Source organism: Bacillus rossius, chromosome 16, assembly GCF_032445375.1.
Source record: "Bacillus rossius redtenbacheri isolate Brsri chromosome 16, Brsri_v3, whole genome shotgun sequence".
NCBI classification, from domain to species: Eukaryota; Metazoa; Arthropoda; class Insecta; order Phasmatodea; family Bacillidae; genus Bacillus; species Bacillus rossius.
The window spans coordinates 1,347,676-1,368,812 of NC_086343.1; the positions used below are offsets into that span (position 1 = coordinate 1,347,676).

Here is a 21,137-nt window from a genome sequence, read left to right on the forward strand (position 1 = left end):
CATTTTAAAGTACTATGCACTTAAATTGCAATTTCAAATCTGTAAAGTCATTTACCTAAACTCTTAATCAAAAAGTTTGGGGTCACGTTATATTCAGTGTCTCATTATTTTCAGGTAAATACTGTATTTTTAAAATTAAAAGACATTACAAAATTACTTTTTTTTCAGTTTCATTTCCTTAGAGCTAAGAATTTAATATCAGATAATGTCTTGAAATACAAGACAATTAATTTCATGATTCTCATTTTTATCTTCCTTTTAAAAAAAAATTTGAGCAAATTTAATTTTTTTTATATTGCTATAAAGTTGTGTCTAAAACTGTTGTGCTCTATGGTGTATATCTGGCAGTAGAGCATACTGAAATCAACATAGCGCTTATAGCAGATATGGTGGATTGGAAAAAGAGAGTAAATGCCCATTAAAATGTAGCTGCAATCTAAAGACAAGATATGCATTGGACCAGCGGTTCCCAAAAGGTGTTCCGTGGATCCCTGGGGTTACGTGAGTCAGAATGGATGTCATTTAAAGCAGGCACAATTATTGTCAAATAACTTTGAAGTAGTTGGGGTTCTGCCAAAAGAAAAGTCAATCATAGGGTTCCCTGGCCAAAAAAAAATGGGAACAGTTGCTATAGACTGCATTTCTGCGCTTAAAAAAACAACATATTGTATGTTTTATCACCAGGAATTTTATAAGAGAATCGTCTAATGGACAGATTAAGTTCCTTGGAACAAGTCCCATCTAGCTGAGAATCTGCGTCCGCAGTATGTCCGGCCTGCAGCCGGTTGAACCACGAACTTCCCCCCCCCCCCCCCCCCCCCCCCCCCTCCTCCATCCTGCCCCAAGTTACAGTGGCATATCTTGGTCACCTTCCATTGGCCAATCTCTGCATGCTCGCAAGTGTACAATCCAGCAAAATATAATTTAGTAAAGTAATGTTCTTTCTGAAAGGAACACAGTCAGGTTGGTAGACATCTCGGTAGTAAATAATTCACAGTGTATCACATCTTGAAAAAATGTTTCATGCAATTAAATGTTTGTGACTTAGTCAATTGTGAATATACTTAACTACTTGTTTGGTTGCATTCAGTTGTAGGCAATAGGCCTCTGGATTCAGCCAGTTTCTGATAGTTGCGACATGACGGGGCCCTTAAACAAGCAAACAAGGCAGTTTTGCAGACGTTCAGTTGGTAGAAACTGAAAAGTCTTTCTTGTGTGACGTTTTCTTGCCATTACCTCGGTAACAAACTCGGAAAATAACATATAACATTATCGTAGTGGTTACAATGTTGTGCCTAACTTACCAGAGTCCTGGTTGGCTCCGCCCAGCCGTTTCCTGGGGTCTGTGAGCTGCGATCGCAACTGTCTCGTGGCTGATTGCAGACGAGATTAGTTCAGTTGCATTTATAATTTCCAACATTTAAATTGTATTGTTTACTTTTTTTTCTTCAAATGTTTCTCAATATTTATCTAATGAAATTTTAAATGTGATACAAGCATTATTTATTTAATGATGTAATTTTATACCTGTGTTTGGGGTGTACATAAATTCTCATACCAATAAACAATTATCAAATAAACTTGAGTTTATAGTATGTACGAGAATCAAAAACCTTTAAACACTAGGTAAATAGATGTGCATCATCAAATGGAAATATTTTTTTCAGTCTACTTCAGCCATTAATTATTTAAAAATTAACAAAAATAAAAATTAACATAAAATGTTTGTAGCTAAAGAATCACTTTTTTTGTAATTAAAAATTTAACTTGCATTTTGGTTTGGAGTAAATACACACATCTGGGGATTTCAAATTTATTTCAGTTCATAATTGAATCTTGTAACTGCTAAACACAGACACGATTCCAACGTGAGGCCACAATAAGATTGAACAAACTTTAAATGATTGGTCAGTCCTGTGTCATTTACTGCAGTCCAGGAGTCCGGTCAGTGTGTGGACGGTCACGTATGCTCGGACCAGCGTGGATGTGTGCGTTCCATGGGCGAGAATCTGTGGCTTTATGGAGAACCTATTCTCATACTAACTCAGTCAAACACTAAGTGGGTGGGAAAGCAAAACTAGTTTCACCTTTTCCTGTCTCTGGCTTGTAATGAAACTATGTTTGTTTTCGTGCCAGCATGCACAAGTGTAAAATCACGTAATGTGTAATTATTGGAGTTACAATAGGAATGTCTGGTGAAATTTCAGTCAAACAATTGTAATGCCATTCCTCCTTAAATGGAGTATGTAACTCCACTTTAAGAAAGTAAAATTTCTCTACTATCCTTGATGCTGATATAATGGAAGTTACCTACAATCATATATAAAGATGTAGTAAAACCCGTGTTGAATTTCCAATTGAAACCTGTAGTAGAGAAATGTATGGTTAAGATATACAGATGCAGTTAATGTCAATATAAAAATAATAATTCATACGCAACTGACATTTATCCTTAGATTACGTAACGTTTTCCTTCATTGGTTTCTTGAATCTGCTGGTGTCTCAGTGGCTGTGATGTGAGCTGTCTGTGATCCGAGTTTGGCCACAAGCCTGCCGACACCTGAAGGTCTGGTCGCATGAACGCTGGTTAGTAAACTTTTGATGGAAGAACGCACGGTGCAAACCAACAATTCAAAAAACCCATTTATTAACTACGTAAGAACGCAGAGATACTTGAAAAGTAATTCAAGACTGATAAATGTTTCATGAAGCAAACAGTATTAATAGAACACCATGATTTTCAGTCTCAAGTGATCACATTTTTACTCCTTAATTTTCGCTCTGCAAAGACAAAAGTATTAATCAAAGTGTTGACATTTACGACCAACGTGGTTGATAAACTGAGCCCTAGAAAAGACAATTTGTCTTGCTGTTTTGTTAAAAGTTGTAGGGATGGTGATGTCTTCTGACCAAATTATGTATATTTCAATATTTTTTTTTTGCATTAATGACATGTATTGTAAAAAAATTTATGAGCTAGGCCTTTTCCTCCGCAAAACACTTAGACTTTGGATATTTATATTACATCATATCATAAACAGCTACGCAGTAAAAGGAACTTATTTTCAATTGATCACTCAAGTCGTCAAGCAATGTTTCGTAATTTTAAAGCATGATTCATGACAATCAAGGACTTAACGTGACGGCACATGGACAAGAAGCTATGACAGAGAGAATAGTCATTCTTGCAACATACAGTTGAATTGTTAAGCGGGATCAATTTCTGCAATAATGCCTAGTTGTGTATGAAAGGGCAAAATTACTATCTTATTCAGGTAGTTACACAACTTAACAGTCTTATAAACATGCCCTAGCTTGAAAATCCCAGGAGCAGCTAGTGCAACAAGAAAGATCAGTGTGAATTTTTTTTTGTTAATATTTGTATATCACTTTTGATTGTTTGTTGGAGTGTACCTCATCACAGAAGCTAACTTGAACAATATTTGTATTCCAGGAAATAATAGCAGCTCTGGAGGTGGATGTGACATATGAAAGTTTGAAATGAGATGTACATAGTAGGATAATGCACAAAACATATTACGTAGAACATGCTTAACATCTCAACGCTTACTTTAATATCAAAAAGTACTTTATTCTCCATAATTACCCTAACAAGTAACCTGCAAGTGATTTCAAGGATTTTAAAAACTTTATGCAGTGATTTGAAGAATTTATCTAGGCTATATAAAAATTTTATACTAACAATTATTTAAAACTACAACTCTGCATTATTATTATTATTTTTTTAAATAATAAGTACTGCAGTTGCATATAAATTCGGTGTTTGATTGAGATACATTGAAATGTTTAAAAACACACAAACCAGCATAAACAATTTTTTTTATTCTCAAAATACAAAATCTGATGTGCACAGCTCGTAAATCACTCTAGAGGTAATACTGCCAACCCGAGTGTTCTGCCACTTCTGTCCGTCTCGAAGCAGCCCAGGCAGACTTCATCCAGGGATTGTAGTGCCTCAAGATGAATACAAGGTGCACTGATGCATTCAGTCATAGATTTAGCTAGTCTAAAAAGAAGACTTTACTCCAACTGGATACAAAAATATATTGGTCAGTCAATGATATACAAGTAGTTCAATTATGCATTGCTGATGACAATCGTAGGCAGGCCCATACAATACATAAGTCAGTTTGTCTTCTGGACCTACATACAAGTAAATACACACCACAGTTCACATATAGATTTCACTGAACATTAATGTATAGAAAAACTCTCACCTGAACGTACCAAGTCACACTAACACTTTGTCACAGAGTAACAAAATACTTGTAAAACACTTCTGTAGGCTTGGTATTTACACCACACAGCCAATAATTATGTATGGAATGTGGATATAATCCCATACAAAATAACAAGATATACGAGAGGAAATAAAATATTTCATTAATATAAAAAAAAGGGTGAACCAATTTTTATTTATGGTTGGTCATTTTAACCCCACCCCCTCCCCACACTTAAGTTCTTAAGATTTGTGATTGCACATGACTAACAGCCGAGTGCTTCCGACTGCCGCTCTTGTCCACAGCAATCCCCTAACTGAAATATAGTTTCCTATTCGAAGTGCTTCCAGTCTCCAGACCAATTTACGAGTGCACAGATCTACAATATTCTAATCACAAGAGCTGAAGAAATCCTCAAGAAAAAAGGTTTGTTGAGACTGCTAGGGGCAGGAGCAAAGGTAATAGAGAGACAGCACAGCAACCTCTGAGGTTTTTTGTTTCCTTCAGGAAATTAGACTGTAAACATTACTTTTTTTAATTGCATTTATGTTTAGCATAGTCAAGTAAGTATTTCTGCAGTGTTAGGTAATGACTAATAAATGATTGTGAGATATTGCTTGGTTTTTATATTATTTTTTTCAAAACGTCTAGGTTTTAATGTGAAGGCTATTAGGTAGAGGTCACCATACCAAAAGTATAAGGTTTGGATAGTTATGGTTAGCCAAATTTAAAATGTCATAATAAATGTTGAAATATTTTTAAATTTTGTTGCAAAATAAGTATTTTAGTCCCGCGAGATTTTACAAAAATTACTTGAGAATGGTGTTGATTCCAAGGAAAATTGTGTGTCTGCTGGAACATATAAAAATAAGTATTGATGAAAAATTGTTAAAATAACTTCATTAATTCTTACATAGTAATTTTAAGATAAATGTTTTTTTTTCCTTTAAATAATTTTCATCCCATAATTTTGCTGGCATCGTTTGCAACGCCAGTATAAAGTTATATAAAACACATTTTCTAGATTATTTTTGTACTCATATTAAGGCCAATTTCACCACACAGTTGTTTAACTAAGGGTATGTAGTTTAAAGTTACCTTATCTTTTTGAACAACTGTTAAGCTTTTTCACTTCACCACATATTACTTGTGTTTCCCTAATTTGAGGTAGTTAGCAAGGTTTAACTTTATTAAAAATTGTTATAAATTCATTTACAAACAGTAGCCATTCTATTTTGTTCGTTTGGGTCATATTAAGTTTGCAAACAAATATAGTTAATAAATATCATAAACCATTATATTAACACTCATTATATTAAATTTTACAAACAGGTTTTTTTTTTTAAAGAACATCATATGTTAATATTAGGTTAGGTTAATTCTGTTATATGAAATTGTATACCTAGCTGTGAAATTTAGATGTGCAATTTGTTATTAAATGATGCTTAAGAGCTGTTGAGCTCTGTATAAATCCTAAATGAAGGTGAAACTGGCAAGGGAGGAAGAGGGTTGGTCAGAGTCTGTGGTGGGGGTACCGCCCACCGCGCGATCACGGATCAGCGCTCAAGCGGCCGGCCCTGATCTCGAAGCACAGCTGGTACAGGCAGACGGTGACCAGCGAGCCGAGGACGGGCCGGTGGTACACCTGCCGCAGCGAGAAGCCCTTCTCGTGGAAGAGCCGGCGCGCGGCGTCGTGGTACTCGGAGATGACCAGATCCGCGGCCACATAGCCCTGGTCACGGCAGAAGGCGAGCGCGCGGTCCAGCAGCGCAGAGGCAACACCGCGCCGGCGGTAGGCACGCGCCACGGCCAGGCGCGGCACCCACGCGCGGTCCTCGGCGCGCAGGCTCTGCGTCACGGCGATGACGCCCACCACGCGCGGCCGGCCCAGCAGCGGCCCCGGGAGCTCGGCCACCCAGCAGCCGCCGCGGCGTGGGGCCGTGTGGAGGCCCTGGGAGGCGCGCGCGGCCTGCTGGGCGTGGCTCAGCCACACGCCGGCGTACAGCGCCGCGCCGACGAGGGGCGCCGCCAGCGCGCACCGGGCCAGCGGCACGCCCACGAAGATGAACAAGAGCGCGGCGGTGAGCACGACCAGCTGGAAGGTGAGCTCGCGGGTGAGGCTCGACAGGAAGGCAGTGTGCACGGTGGCCATGGCTGCCTCGGAGAGCAGCGCGCGACACGCCGACTCGTCGCCCGGCCGCCAGGGGCGCACCGCCGGCGCCATTTGCTCCGCTGCCCGCTCCGCTCCACTCCAGGGAAGCCTACGATTCAAGCCGAGTATTCGACATGCCTGATGCCTGAATATTACCGAATACCTGCCTTAGGGTGACTTCGGAATTCTTTTGTTTAGGTTATGTATACCTATAATATATGTCGGTATAGTATTTGAATACACTTAAACTAAAAGAATAACACAGAATTTTCAGTACACTTAAATTGGTGATTAAACATTTTAGGATAACCTTACTGTAACTATGTATTTCCATTAATTTTCCTTTGCGTAACACACTGGAAAATTTTACTAACGTGATTGGCTCAACATGAGAAATGATCTCACATACTATGCATACCAATAAACAGAACAGTCTATGGGTCAGCAACGCATCACTCATAGCCAATTCAAGTGTTGACCAATGAAAGTTGAAAAATCGCTAGACATGAGGATAAGGCTGCTCTGAATCTTCAAAAATAAAACCACATTAATTTTTAGTGTGAGAGAAATGATCATAGCACAACCAATGACAAGTTTATGTAGCTAGCCTATCCTAACCAATCATCCTAATTTTAAAGAATATTAAATGGACCTAACCTATCATAACCCACTGTCCACACAACCTAACCCAACTGACCATTTTCATTCTCTATATCACAGATTTGTAATACATAAAAACCTAACCTAATCATTTGTTTAAATGGTGAACTATTAGATCACAATGTCAGAAAAACCTTGTCCAAAAAGTAGTTGTTTTTTTTTTGGTTTAAATGGCTTAATTTGTATTATTGTTATGAAACTTCCTACCTTTATTTGTTTATGTCAGGCATTTAAAACACTCACAGCCTCCACGAACAAAAGAAACCATCCTTTGTTTACTGATTTCGTGCTGTTTTTGTTACAACATAATACAATTAAATGCTTTAAAATTAAAATATCTTAAACGTCAACGTTTTGGAATTAATTTTTTTTAGTCACATATTATTATTATTATTAAATAATTTGAAATTTAAAAAAAATTGTGCTAATTTTATTACTCTATCAAGGTGGTGACATTTATACAGTTGTTTACAAAACAATGTCCATGTTTCCAGCGTTTTTGGTATTTGAATAATTCGAAAAGTAATACCGTTTCTAAACAAATGTTATTAATTTTATTTCTTGGTGACACGATTTAAATAAAGTGTGACCCTGAACCTTTAAGATGAAAGAATTTCTACGACAGGTAATTTGAAGTTACGTTTATGAAATGGTTAGAGTACGTATGAAATAAGTTTTAATATCGCAGATAATTATACATAAAAAACTAACTAGGCTGAAGTTGGCTTTATTTATTTTATTCATTATTCTTCCCCTCCTTTCGAGCGACCTCTGTTGGAGGAGGCAAAGGGGAATGCGTACAGGCTGGCCATAAACATGCACATTATAGGAAGGGTACAGTACTGGCCATAAAAATGCACTTCAGGAATATAAGTCAAGAAACAGCTCTGGCAAAAATGTCACAGAACTATAAAGAATAACAATATTTTGCAGTTAAAGTTAATTTTATATATGTTTTTTAAGATATAAAACTAAACCCAAGGTATACAGCTGATGCCCTTAAGTTGTGCTGCATGTCACCTACACGTCCAAATAAAGAAAATCGTGGTACATAGCATACAGTTCTGGCAAAATGGCAGAACTATAAAAAAAATGCAAAGTATTAAACATTTAATAAAATTTTTTTTTATGATTCAGTGTAGTTTTGCTAGATATATATGCTATATACCTATACCTTTTCCCACAAAGTATTCATGTCCATTTTTCTCATTTGGAGGAACCTGTTCAAATCAACATTTGTAGCTTTTTAAAATTATTACTTATATCAAATTATGTTATGGATTGTACGTAATTATTTATCTGAATGGGAATATCATTATGTAGCATGAATATTTTCTGAATCGAGGTGACGTCTCACCGCCGAGACTCAGCCTCGGGTGTAGAGGCATTCACACCCGCACTTCGTGATGCAGACCACCCCCGCCCTCCCCTCGAAGAGATATTCACAGTTACCTTCCCCTCCCCCTAGAGATAGTTTGTTGTGGGGTGTGAGTGTGTGTGGGCAGCGCGTCTGAGCTCTGCGGGGAGAGGTTCGAGTGGCCGGCAGAGCGTTGGCAGAGCGCGCCCGCGCTGTTGCAGGCCCCAAGCTGCCCTCGTCGCAGCAGAAGCTGCCCATCTACACGGCCGAGACCCTGAGCATCGCAGTCGCCACCTCCTGCCTCGCCGCGCTCGCCGTCGGCTTCGTGTCGGGCTTCCTGTTCTCGCGGCGTTGCCGTGGCGACCAGTACAACCAGATGGCCTTCAACGACCAGCACCACCAGCTCAACAGGTGAGCGTCTGCGGCGAGGCCAGGGCGACCACTAGGCAGAGTCTCGTATCTGTTCGTGAGTTGCTGTGCGTGCGGATAACATATCCACAATTAAGGCTCATTGCAGCGTGTCGAGGAAAAGTTGTAAATTTTAATCTGGATTCCACTGTTAGCAGAATAATTTTTTGTATCACTATGAAATTCTCTAACTGAAAAAAATAATTTCCTTGGGGGTCAATAAAATAATTTGGATAGTGAGGAAAAATTGGTATTAAATGAAATAAACATTGCACTATAGAAGAGTGAACAAAAATTACAAAGAGTAGTGCTTAAAACTTCTACCATAAAATGAGGTGAGTAGAAACAGTCTGCCTTAAAAATCTTTATGAACAAAATCATTAATTAAAAAAAAATTTATATTTTGCAAGTTATTTTACAACATCACTAACATTGATTTTTATTGAAGAATTGGGATTTTATGATTCTCACTGACTGTTTCCGTTCACCCTGTCTTGCTGTATATATTTGATATCTTGGTGTTCTCATAATGTTAAAATACAAACTACTGTTTCTATAAAAAAAAGTGGATATTCAGGTAAATTTGGAAAAGTCAGAAAAATTGGTTCCCAAAATTTTGTACCACAGCACAAAGTAAGTGCAGAGTGGCATTCATTATTTTTTTTTTACTGTTGATTGTTAGTAATTTAATGACAAATTTAACTTCAGATGAACATTATGAATTAAAAAAAAGATTAAAATGTATACTAACACCCAACATTGATAAGTGTGGCTGCTGTGGCCACTATGGTAGTGCAATGTGTCACACTTAAAAGTTACAAGAAAACAGTTTTAAATCAAGGTCAAGATATGCAGACAACAAACCTGTATTTTACTGAACAACTAAGTTGCTATGTACAATAATAATCACAGTTTCAATATTTGAAGGGAAAAACCCATGAGTTAAGGTGAATGTGTACTAATTGATTTCTCTGCAGGATAAATGCATAATTGAGAGATTGTGAACAAATGGTTGTTTTGAGTGTTTCAGTTACCCTTCCTCTAGAAGAGACCATGGTGTTGGAAGATATCGAGATGAAGACATAGAAAAAGACGGCATCCGAATACATTGGGACTTGCTAGCAGACATGGGTCATGTAAAGTTTTTCAGTACTTAATTTTATAGTTTTATAGAAGCCATGTGAAGGACAAGAAGACAGAAAACAGACAGGATTGTGCCAGAGAGGGTGTTTCTAATTAATTTTATTTGCAGATTGGACATCACGATGCTGTGAGCTTACTTACTGATTTTTTGAGTGTTTATGATTTTAAGCTTTTACTGTAGACTGCCATTATAATTTTTTTTTAATTTGGTGGATACAGATTTAAGGAGCTAGTTTTAAGTACTCAATATGGTTTTAGTTGTAATTTAATCACTAATTCGAAAATCAGTGTTTTTAGGTATTTTTATAATTTCTGTTAAGATTGCTACAGACAGGCTCAATTTTGTTATGTTTTTCCATTAAGGGATAGTGATTGAAACATGTGTTCAAGTTAAAAATGTTATGATTAGTTTGAAGTCAAGTTTTTGTGGTAAATGTTTAGTGGGTTGGCATGAGTTAGGTTTGTTTTATTTATAAAACCAAAAGCAGATTAACTTGTTTATTTCATTAGGAACTATTTATAACTTTTGGTCCATTTTAAAATTTCTTTGTGACAATTAAGTAAATTAAAATGACAGATATATTTACATATGTATATAAAATTGACAAATACTCAATTTTGTTTTGAATCTTTTTATTTCTACTAATAGGGATTGAGGTTGGCTGCATAATTAATTTTCTTAGGGCATTAGTAAGTTGAAAGATGAAATAAGAATAATTTATTTTTTCTTGAAAACCATTTAAACAAATAAGTTTTGTATGCAGATTTAGTTTGATTTAAAGAATTGGGTTAGGAATGGTTGAAATTTTGGGGGGTGGGATTTAAACTGGCCATTTCGTTTCCCCCTTCCTATCGACCTTGGCTTACTGGATGCTTCTACATCCTAGAAGTGAACATAGAAGAAGAGGGTTGGTGTGAAGTTGGATCTCCCCCCCCCCCCCCCTTTACTTCCTCCTCCTCCCCAATTATAGGTGGACCTAGCTGGACATGTTTTGGACCTGTGAATGTTTTCGTCGTGATTGGACTCTTTTAAAAGAGAGGGTGCTATTGATCTTTGTTTACAGTGGAAGAAGAGTAACTCTTCAGGAAGCCAGAGAGTGGTTTCCCCTGGACTTCCAGTTGTTTGTTATTATTGTCTCTCGTGGCTCCCGGGAGAGATGCTGTTGGGTGGGTCAGGCAAAGAGGCCGTCAACCCAGTGGAAGAATGGCAGGTGTTGTGATGATTATGGTGGATGAACTGTACCAGTTACTGAGTTGGAACCTTTCCTTAAGTTAGTCCATTACTTCCAAGTCTAGGTATTCTCCTGTGTAGGTTGTTTGAGGGTGACAAGTTGATAATTGCTTGTCCAATTTATTTTATTTTCCCTTTACATATAAGATTTTTAAGTTACTTGCTTCCAACTTCAATAGTAGTAGCTGAGATATAATGAAAGTAATCTGGAGTCATTTTAAATGTTGTTAATTTTTAAAATTCAATCTAATAATACATACTTCGGAAAATTTTTAATATTTTAAAACTAAGTAAACATTATAAATGTTAAACTTAGTCCCATTTTTAAAAAATTGGTAGTTATTTCATGAAAGATAGTTCAGTGAGGAGTATCGTTTGTAGTTATGACAAGATGATGATGCATTTTGATGTTGTTCCAGTAATCTGGCTGTGATGGCGACTCGACTTCCGAAGCAGAGGTTGCAGAAGGTATAAGCTGCCCTGGAGTCCTGTTCTGAAGATGAAACCGGGAACTACACCTCATGTAACTAACCACTCCCCTTTTAAAAATAAGTGTTCATATCACAAAGTTGACTAAATGTGTAAAGATGAACATGTCAGATTTTAAATTGGGACTCTCTTATCATAGATGGGTTTTTAAAGTACGTACAAAGGACTCTGTCTCACTCGCTATGTTTGTTATATCTCTTTCTTATTAAAGTCTGATTGTTTTCTAATAGTGACAAAACTAACAAGGCATGATAGATTGAGAAGATAGGAAATAAATGTGTGAAACCTGTGATGGTCGCGTCTCCTCTTCTTCTCTCACCGATGTCTCTCTTGGGTGAGAGCCAGGTATCGGGTGGAGAAGGTCCAACTGCTGGTCTTGCGGCAGGATTCACATCGGCTGGTGTAGGCGAATAGCTAGTGGGGTGAGGGATGGGACTAAACTATTCATTGAAAATAATGTCGGTATTTAACACGGAACTTTTATTGACCTGTATGTCCAAACAGTTCAATTTGTTGCCTGCATCGGCTTTTACAACACACACTGACTTGAAACACGGTACACCCTATCGTCCAGAAAGGGGGGGGGGGGGGAAGGGAGACAAATTCCCTATGCCGAGATAGGTCCTCGGATGGCCTAACTCGCGAAGGAGGGGTGCGAGCAGCAGAAAACGGATAGCCAGTCGTTCTGCTGCTCCCCCTATGATCGTCCTATGGCCAGTGGGCGGATTCCAGCCTCACTGGCCGTCGGGCCGATCCACTGTCTTTTAGGTGGATGACCTCGCCTTTATATAGGGAGAAATGCGCGGGAACAAAGAAATGAAGGGAGGGGCGAACTAACTCCTCTTTGGAAGGGATGAGATGCGCGCGCACGAATCTCGCCGAAATTTCCCTGCCCTGGTGGTGGAAGTATAAACTAGATATTAATAATTAAAAAGAAAAGATAAACTTGACATAAATAATTATATGTTCATACATATATATTCAATCCTATGTATTAAAAAGTATTTAAACTTGCTTTCACAACTTAATTAGTTAAATTTATACTATTATAAAATATTAATACAGTTGGTAGATCGCCGGTCACAAGATGGCGTCACAATGTACATGTTTAGCTGTGGCGAAAGAGAAAAATATACATTGTTTACATAACTCGTCCATATTTACTATTATATTCTGAAGTAAATTAATATGTGTGGTTATAGCGACGTAAAAAATAAAGGGCGAAGATGGTTGGTTGCTTTAATGAATTATTCTATTGTTCGTCGCTTTGTTTATAACCTACGACGTCGCACAGATTCATCGCCGCATATTACGTGAGAAGGCCTATTGCCGAAACATTTTTCCCTGAATGGCTTCTGAACTTATTAAAACTCGTTTTGGGTTTAATTATCACGTAAAGTAATGTGATATTTAATATAGGAAGGGGAGGCACGCGTCAAACCTCAATGCTGAATTTGGCATGGCAATGTCGAATCCGTGTCGACTTGTCGAGATGAGACATATTCGAAACCATCAGTGATGAAATTGAGACCATAAAACCCCTAAAGTTGACGCGCGCAGTCCAGTTCTGAACATCACACGGCCCTCCTCCATCGTAGGGGGCCTCTTCCGAAGTTACCGTTCAGGAAACAGCAACAGCCTGTGGGTCCCAGTGCCATCTCGGTGGATGATGTCTCATCCTCACCGTTATTATAGACCAGTAACATCAGCTTCCGTGTTTCTGGTTTGTCTTTGGACAGGTGTGGTTTCCCCTTCAGCTATTCCTGTAGGAATTTGATTAATGTAGCTTGTGTTATGGCTTTTATATTTTCAAGTATAAAGCCTAATGCACGTGATCAGATGATGAGCAGAAAACTAAAGTTGAACAAGAACTTAAGCACAAACTGATATACTATATGATTTTTTTAATTTTTGCTGTTCTGACAAAAGCTAAAAAATAAATGCTATTCAGTGGGGTATTCCACATGCAAGACATTGTGTGACTTAAAATAGTTGTGCTCATTTTAGCAATAAGTTATCGCTCATAAAAAATAGTGTTCTATTTATAAATCTGGAACCTGCTCTAACATCATTTTACAATCATGAGATAAAAAGTTGCTGAAAAAAAGGAGTGTGCCAATATCAACATGAAAGTGATAGTTTTTTAACTGATTATCTGACTTGTGAGATCCAAGTACCAAGAATTAAAAATTTTAAAAATACTGTTTTTGGAAAAGTTATACTGTATACTTTCAGTTTTTCGATTCTTGCCGTAATTGGAGTTGAATGAAAGCCCAAAACTGTTTTCGTGGCTGACATCCAGATGATTTGTGCCAGTAGTAGTTCATGCAATGGTGGCTCGTATTTTGATAGGCTGATTCGAATCAATGTGCTTTCATAATGGTACACCTTTAGATGTGTCTTATAACAAACAGTTGTAGGCAATGTTTTTGTTATTTTTTTTTATACATTTTGTTCCTGTAGTGAATGCTTAAATAATTGCAAAACTTCTCATTATCGTGTTTCCTATGAATGTTGAGTCAATAATTAATATTTGAGGAAATGTGAACTTAATTAGTGGCTGGATTAATTAAACTTAGGTATTTTGGCTTCTGGGTTGCGGCTAGCTATATTGATTTACAGACAGGAACTTGACCCAACAGCCAAGATATCTTACCAAAATTGTTAAAAGTTTCTTTTAAATGATGTTATAGCTAACTGAGCAAAACTGTTTTTCACTTGTGAGAAGCAGGCTCGCTGCGAGCGAAGATGTGCCTCCTGAGAGATGCTCGTGTGTACCAGGCTCGGGAGCAATGCCAGTGTCACTGTGGCGTGCTGCCAGAGGTGTGCTACGCTAATGAAACCAGCTGTCTCTATTCCTCAGGTTGACGGAGGGCGGACTGAACGTCGACGCAGCCTACCTGCCCCCCTGTGCCAACAACAAGGCGGCCATCAACCTGGTCCTGAACGTGCCGCCAAAAAACGCCAACGGCAAGAACGCCAACTCTTCGGCCGAGAACAAGCCCATCCAGAAGGTGAAGAAGACATACATTTAGCAGAAATCCGCGGCTTTCCTAGCGCAGACCCGTTTCATCCATTTTACTGAGACTCTGCTGAAGAACGTCCTGAGGAAAGTGTAAAAACTGTGAGATGATTCGATTCTGATCGACTGCTTTTTATGGGGATGTCTTAGGAAAGCAAGCAAATGTATACATATTTAGACTTACGAAAAAGTTCTAAAATAGATGCTACAGTGAAGTGATTAGCAGACATGTGATTGGGTGCATTGGAGTCTTTTAGTGCTCTTAGAAATGAAAGAAAACAATAGTGTTACAAAGTGCTGTGCAATGTCAGTTTGTTGGGTGAGAGAAGCAGACATTTTTAATTATGTGCTAACTTTTATTGTTGTGTCTAAACATTTTTGATGATTTGCTTTTAAATGCAGCACTGTTGCAAAGTAAATTGGGGGTAAATGCTTTCACTTAAAGCGGGGAAGTATTGCATTAATACTATAGGGAAAATGTCGGTTCAAGTAAAAAAAATGTTAATCACAGGAATTTGTAAATCCCAAGTATGAAAATGAGGTTCTATTGAAATCTTAATATTGTGCACACGCTATGTTTATGTGAACTTTTACCCTTGTATTTCACCACTGTACATGCTGCATGCCACCTGCGTATTGCTGGTTTTATTTCTTATGTCACAGGTCACACACACCCATATTCCAGTATTGTTTGTGCTGTATGCTTTTTTATTTCCCAATCTGGCTTGTACAAATTATCTTGTTGAGCCCTCTCCATCTTCAAAGCTATGTTATAAGTATGAGAAGACTAAGAGAAGAAATTATTACATACTTGTATATTACTGATTATGTGTATGTAGCAATCAGATGTATTGCATTTTTAATATTATGTTAAAAATATCTTTATAATGATTCTGTGGAAGTTAAATGCAGAATTATAGTGCCTTTTAGCATTGTTTTTGGTTGTATTGTGAGAAAATCCTCTGTTAGGAATACGGCAAAGAAGTATGTAACACTGAAACTACAAATAAAAATCATCCCAAAATTTGCGATGGAATAAACAGCTCCCTTCAGAACCACAAAGCTGATTGACAAAACTTTCTTGAATCACCACTGTAGTACTTAACATACACTATTGTATTTCGTTCAGTGAAGTGTATTCTGCAAATTCATGTTCTTGTAATGTGTTTATCCGGAGTTAGTGGTATTCAGCAGTTTGCAAACTAGTTAAGTTGGTCTGCTAATGCATGATACTATTACCAAATTCTTGTTTTAAAGCTTATTGAAATATGTTTTCAGTGAGATATAAATTTTATTCCTCAAAGAGCAAAACCAACTGAATGTGACTGAAGCAAAATTTCCATAATAATCTTTGCCGAATTTTTTTTTCTAATTAGGTACATAGCCTATATGTAATTTGTCATGACCAATTATCATAAAATTCATACGTGTGCACGTGTTTGTGTGTGTGTGTTTGGTCTACTTTGAATATTTGATATGAGTATTTTGTTTATGTTGAAGGATTTCAACTGTGTTTGTTGTCAGTTGGAGAGAAATTTCTTGTCATTGAACCACTTGTACTTTCATAAAAATACATTTACAATTCAAAGTTTGTAACTTGTACAATTTTTATTTTAAAAAAATATTATTTAGACTGTGTGTTGTGATAACATTTATCAAAAGAAATGCACAAACTAGGTAACTTTCATGCTTCAGTCACTGCAGTGACCACCTGACCTCTAACATGAACCAGAATGTTTGTTTAAACTTTTCTTTCTTTCAATCAACATCTGCATGATGAGAATGCAATTGATACCCGATCAAATCCTCAGCCAGTGGTTTAACCTGAATGTTACGTACCTGCACCACCTGGTGGACTCACTTCCTAACCGAATCCAGGCGGTTAATGAAGTCCATTGGTGGAGTTACATGGTATTAAATGATGCTTGTAATAATTTCTCCAGGGGTGACTTAATTTTTTGTCCGGTGGGTTTATTAAAGACCTTAATGTGTTCTTCTAAAGATTATATTTCATTAAGTCATCCACGTTTCCAGTTGCCTAAATAAAGAATAAATGTCCATTATCATGCTCTATGCAGTAGAACAAAGCTACAGTTATAACTGCATAGTCTGATGCTTTGTTTTTGGTAGGTGCTGCCATCTGTTGAGTATGATTGAATTAATAATCAATACCTCTTTCTTGTTCATAACTGCCTGGTAGAACAAAGATAAAATGGCTACTTCTTGGTAAAGGTTTTGGGCAAGTGCTGCCATCTATTGAGTATTATTGAATTAATAATCAATACCTCTTTCTTGTTCATGACTGCCTGGTAGAACAAAGATAAAATGGCTACTTTTTGGTCAAGGTTTTGGGCAAGTGCTGCCATCTGTTGAGTATTATTGAATTAATAATCAATACCTCTTTCTTGTTCATAACTGCCTGGTAGAACAAAGATAAAATGGCTACTTTTTGGTCAAGGTTTTGGGCAAGTGCTGCCATCTATTGAGTATTATTGAATTAATAATCAATACCTCTTTCTTGTTCATAACTGCCTGGTAGAACAAAGATAAAATGGCTACTTTTTGGTGAAGGTTTTGGGCACGTGCTGCCATCTGTTGAGTATTATTGAATTAATAATCAATACCTCTTTCTTGTTCATAACTGCCTGGTAGAACAAAGATAAAATGGCTACTTTTTGGTGAAGGTTTTGGGCACGTGCTGCCATCTGTTGAGTATTATTGAATTAATAATCAATACCTCTTTCTTGTTCATGACTGCCTGGTAGAACAAAGATAAAATGGCTACTTTTTGGTAAAGGTTTTGGGCAAGTGCTGCCATCTGTTGAGTATTATTGAATTAATAATCAATACCTCTTTCTTGTTCATGACTGCCTGGTAGAACAAAGATAAAATGGCTACTTTTTGGTCAAGGTTTTGGGCAAGTGCTGCCATCTGTTGAGTATTATTGAATTAATAATCAATACCTCTTTCTTGTTCATAACTGCCTGGTAGAACAAAGATAAAATGGCTACTTTTTGGTAAAGGTTTTGGGCAAGTGCTGCCATCTGTTGAGTATTATTGAATTAATAATCAATACCTCTTTCTTGTTCATGACTGCCTGGTAGAACAAAGATAAAATGGCTACTTTTTGGTAAAGGTTTTGGGCACGTGCTGCCATCTGTTGAGTATTATTGAATTAATAATCAATACCTCTTTCTTGTTCATAACTGCCTGGTAGAACAAAGATAAAATGGCTACTTTTTGGTAAAGGTTTTGGGCACGTGCTGCCATCTGTTGAGTATTATTGAATTAATAATCAATACCTCTTTCTTGTTCATGACTGCCTGGTAGAACAAAGATAAAATGGCTACTTTTTGGTAAAGGTTTAGGGCACGTGCTGCCATCTGTTGAGTATTATTGAATTAATAATCAATACCTCTTTCTTGTTCATAACTGCCTGGTAGAACAAAGATAAAATGGCTACTTTTTGGTAAAGGTTTTGGGCAAGTGCTGCCATCTGTTGAGTATTATTGAATTAATAATCAAAACCTCTTTCTTGTTCATGACTGCCTGGTAGTTCAAAGATGAAATTGCTAGTTTTTGTCAAGGTTTTGAGCTGGTGCTGCCAGCTGTTGTAATAAAATATAAATAATTATTATCTCTTTCTTACTCATGAATAACTCCCTGGTAAAATGAGAATGAAATGGCTAGTTTTTGAGAACATTTTGTAGGTGCTTCCCATCTATTGAGTATTAGTGAATTAATAATTAATACCTCTTTCTTGTTCATGACTCCCTGGTAGGATGATGAAACAGCTAGTTTTTGACAAGGTTTTTGGTATGCATATGAGTACGTATTGGTATGTATATGCATATACTGTGCACATGATGGGACAGAATAATGGTTGGGGTTGAAGGAGTACTCACACACCAGGTAGTTGTTACATCCGGTTTTAATGGAGCATCCACATGTACTTACAAGGACTACTGAACAATACTTCACACTTACATGGAAGATAGATTTGAATATCCTAAAAAGACATCCAACATAACTATTGTATACTAAATTACATATCTTTATACATTCTTTGGTTGAAATGGCACATGATATGTCTTAGGCACACCCCTAGAGCAGTGTATAATATATGCTGATTTATGTAATAGAAAGCTTAGGTGTATGTTTTATTGCATCGTGTGAAGTTTTTAAATGTGTGGTGCTAGCATGTGCAATATTTATGAACATTTGCTGAACTTTATAAATTAAATGCAACATCGCATAAAATGCAGTACAACAAAAGAATAACAAAGTTATGCACAACCTAAAGCAATTCAAAACACTTATGGCAAAACCGACCACTAACTTGTGATCTCCTCAGGGGCGTAGCCAGGGGGGGTTTTAGGGGTTCCCCCCCCCCAGCAACCAAATCTTTAATTAATTTCTTATTCATCACTCAAACTAATTTCATATTAAAATTAATAAAAATTTTACCATTACAGTATTTAAATTTAAGTACTGAAAACTGCTAAAATAGCACTATTTTACACCTTAAAATCCAAATTTTCCCGGGGGAGGACCACCCCACCCCCCACTTTAATACGGGGGGGGGGGGGGGGGGAGGGCATGCTTCTTAACACCCCCCATACACAAATCCTGGCTATGCCACTGGATCTCCTAAGTTAGTAGGTCTACCAGACACACTTGATCTGATGTAAGCAGTTTCTTTCAAACAGAATCTTTTTATTTTGATTATTAAATTGCCATGTTGTCTGAGTCCTAACAATCCCACAAGTAGCTTCTTTCACTAATGTTTGCTATATTATCCTGCCAGTTAACATTAATTAGCTAAAAGTTGTGCTATTTGTCAAATATTCTCCACTTTCAATTACCATGTAGTCTTTAATGAACAATAATTGCACTTTTTAATGGTTTTTCCTGGCTTCTCTTATTTCTTGCTTTGCATTACTGCTCCTACAAAATTACTTGTTTTTCCTTTGTTTCTATTATAGTAGCTTTAATTGTTGTTTTGAGTTTGGATTGTCCTCCATATTGGATTTCGGACCAGTTTTGCTTTTTTTGATCCATTTTACTATTCTTTAGGAACTTAAATGTTGCAATGTCGCATTGAGGTAATTACTACAGAAGAATCGTTTCTATACCCTGGTGCAACATGTGTCAAGTATTCAATAAATTTTATAATTTATTAGCTAGGTAGTTACGTTTTTTGAAGGGGATATGAATATTAAATGGCACTTCTACAAAACATTTTGTACACTCCTTGTCAAAATGTACATTTTTCAAGGAATTTATACACATGTATGTTTTTTAGGCCTTAGAGTTGCAGTGTTTATTATAACAGAAACAAATATTCAAAAATAGTTTATCCAATTCAATAAAAACACTATCTTTATTGTGAGCTACAATGTTGATGAAGGTTTATCATCTACTGGAAGATCATAAACCTACACAAACATGCTGACCATGTTAAATAAGAATCATTTCTCTATTTTCCTATACTGTTTGTGTGTGGAACTAAATATGATTCCCTTCAGATAATTCCAAGTTGCACTAAGTCATCATCTATTCAAAAAGCTGTTTGTGCTCAGCCTTGCTCACGAGTCCTGAGCTCGTAATGGTTGGCATCCACTGGAGTGATGTGCGTGTCAGCTGTAGCAGGCCCATAAACGAAACCATCTCCTAATAATGGACTTAAGCCGAAAGCAATACAGCCCTGGCTCTGTTCTAGATGGACGCTGGTGTGATCTGAGGCTGAAGATCGCAGAGCCACTTGAAGAAAACTGCAGACACTGCATATCCCACTAAACATTTCTGCTTGCAGCAAACATGCACGGAATTGAATCACACTTGCCGTGCAAGATTCTAAATTAAGCTTGATTCGTGCTTGTTTCAGGTTTAACTTTGATGACTGTGAAATAGACTTGCATTTGAAAGCTTGCAGTATGCTTGACTAAGTCTTGACAAGTGATAATGCATTGGAGACTTTCAAGCTTGTAGAAAGCTCATTATGCTGTCAGGGATGCTGCCAGATATGGGCATTATTGTCTGGTGAAATATGGTGCTAGCTGGGGGGTATTCTGTGGCGAATGCACATAGCAAGTTGTGCAGTGCAGTCACTGGACACAGTGGCGACCACCGTCGAGCGTCAATGACTCCGTCCCAGGTGATGACAGCCATTCTGCCGCCATTCATTCGATGTATGGCAATGGAGTGTTGCTGGCAGTATCCCATTGCTCCAACCCTGCACACTCATTCGTTATACATTACTTAGCTTAATTTAAAGTAACATTTAAATATTTTCAAAATTAAAATCTCGGACAGTAAGTAGTAAAATTTATAAATTCTATTTATCATTTGTAATAAGACTTAGGTCTCACAAGCCATGTAGAAATTTTCATTTTTTTTATCTTAACTATTATTAAAGGACAAAAACTGAAAAT

The 21,137-nt window shown here is 37.2% G+C and overlaps 1 protein-coding gene and 1 long non-coding RNA gene across 3 annotated transcripts; one reads left to right on the forward strand and one right to left on the reverse strand.

Moving 5' to 3' along the window:
• Positions 1–3,820: 3,820 nt before the first annotated feature.
• Positions 3,821–7,339, reverse strand: LOC134540058 (N-acetyltransferase 8-like). Its single transcript, XM_063382517.1, has 2 exons — positions 7,261–7,339; positions 3,821–6,502 (listed from the first exon to the last, which is right to left on the reverse strand). The coding sequence occupies exon 2, from the start codon at positions 6,463–6,465 to the stop codon at positions 5,791–5,793; it is 675 nt and encodes a 224-aa protein (XP_063238587.1). The 5' UTR covers positions 6,466–6,502; positions 7,261–7,339; the 3' UTR covers positions 3,821–5,790.
• Positions 7,340–7,488: 149 nt separating this feature from the next.
• LOC134539843 (uncharacterized) lies at positions 7,489–16,294 on the forward strand. 2 transcript variants are annotated; one of them, XR_010076355.1, is made up of 4 exons: positions 7,489–7,678; positions 8,632–8,821; positions 9,841–11,715; positions 14,545–16,294. It is a non-coding gene; the product is annotated as an uncharacterized LOC134539843 (long non-coding RNA). The 2 variants fall into 2 exon arrangements; XR_010076354.1 differs by having other exon boundaries at positions 9,849–11,715.
• The last annotated feature ends 4,843 nt before the right edge of the window (positions 16,295–21,137 follow it).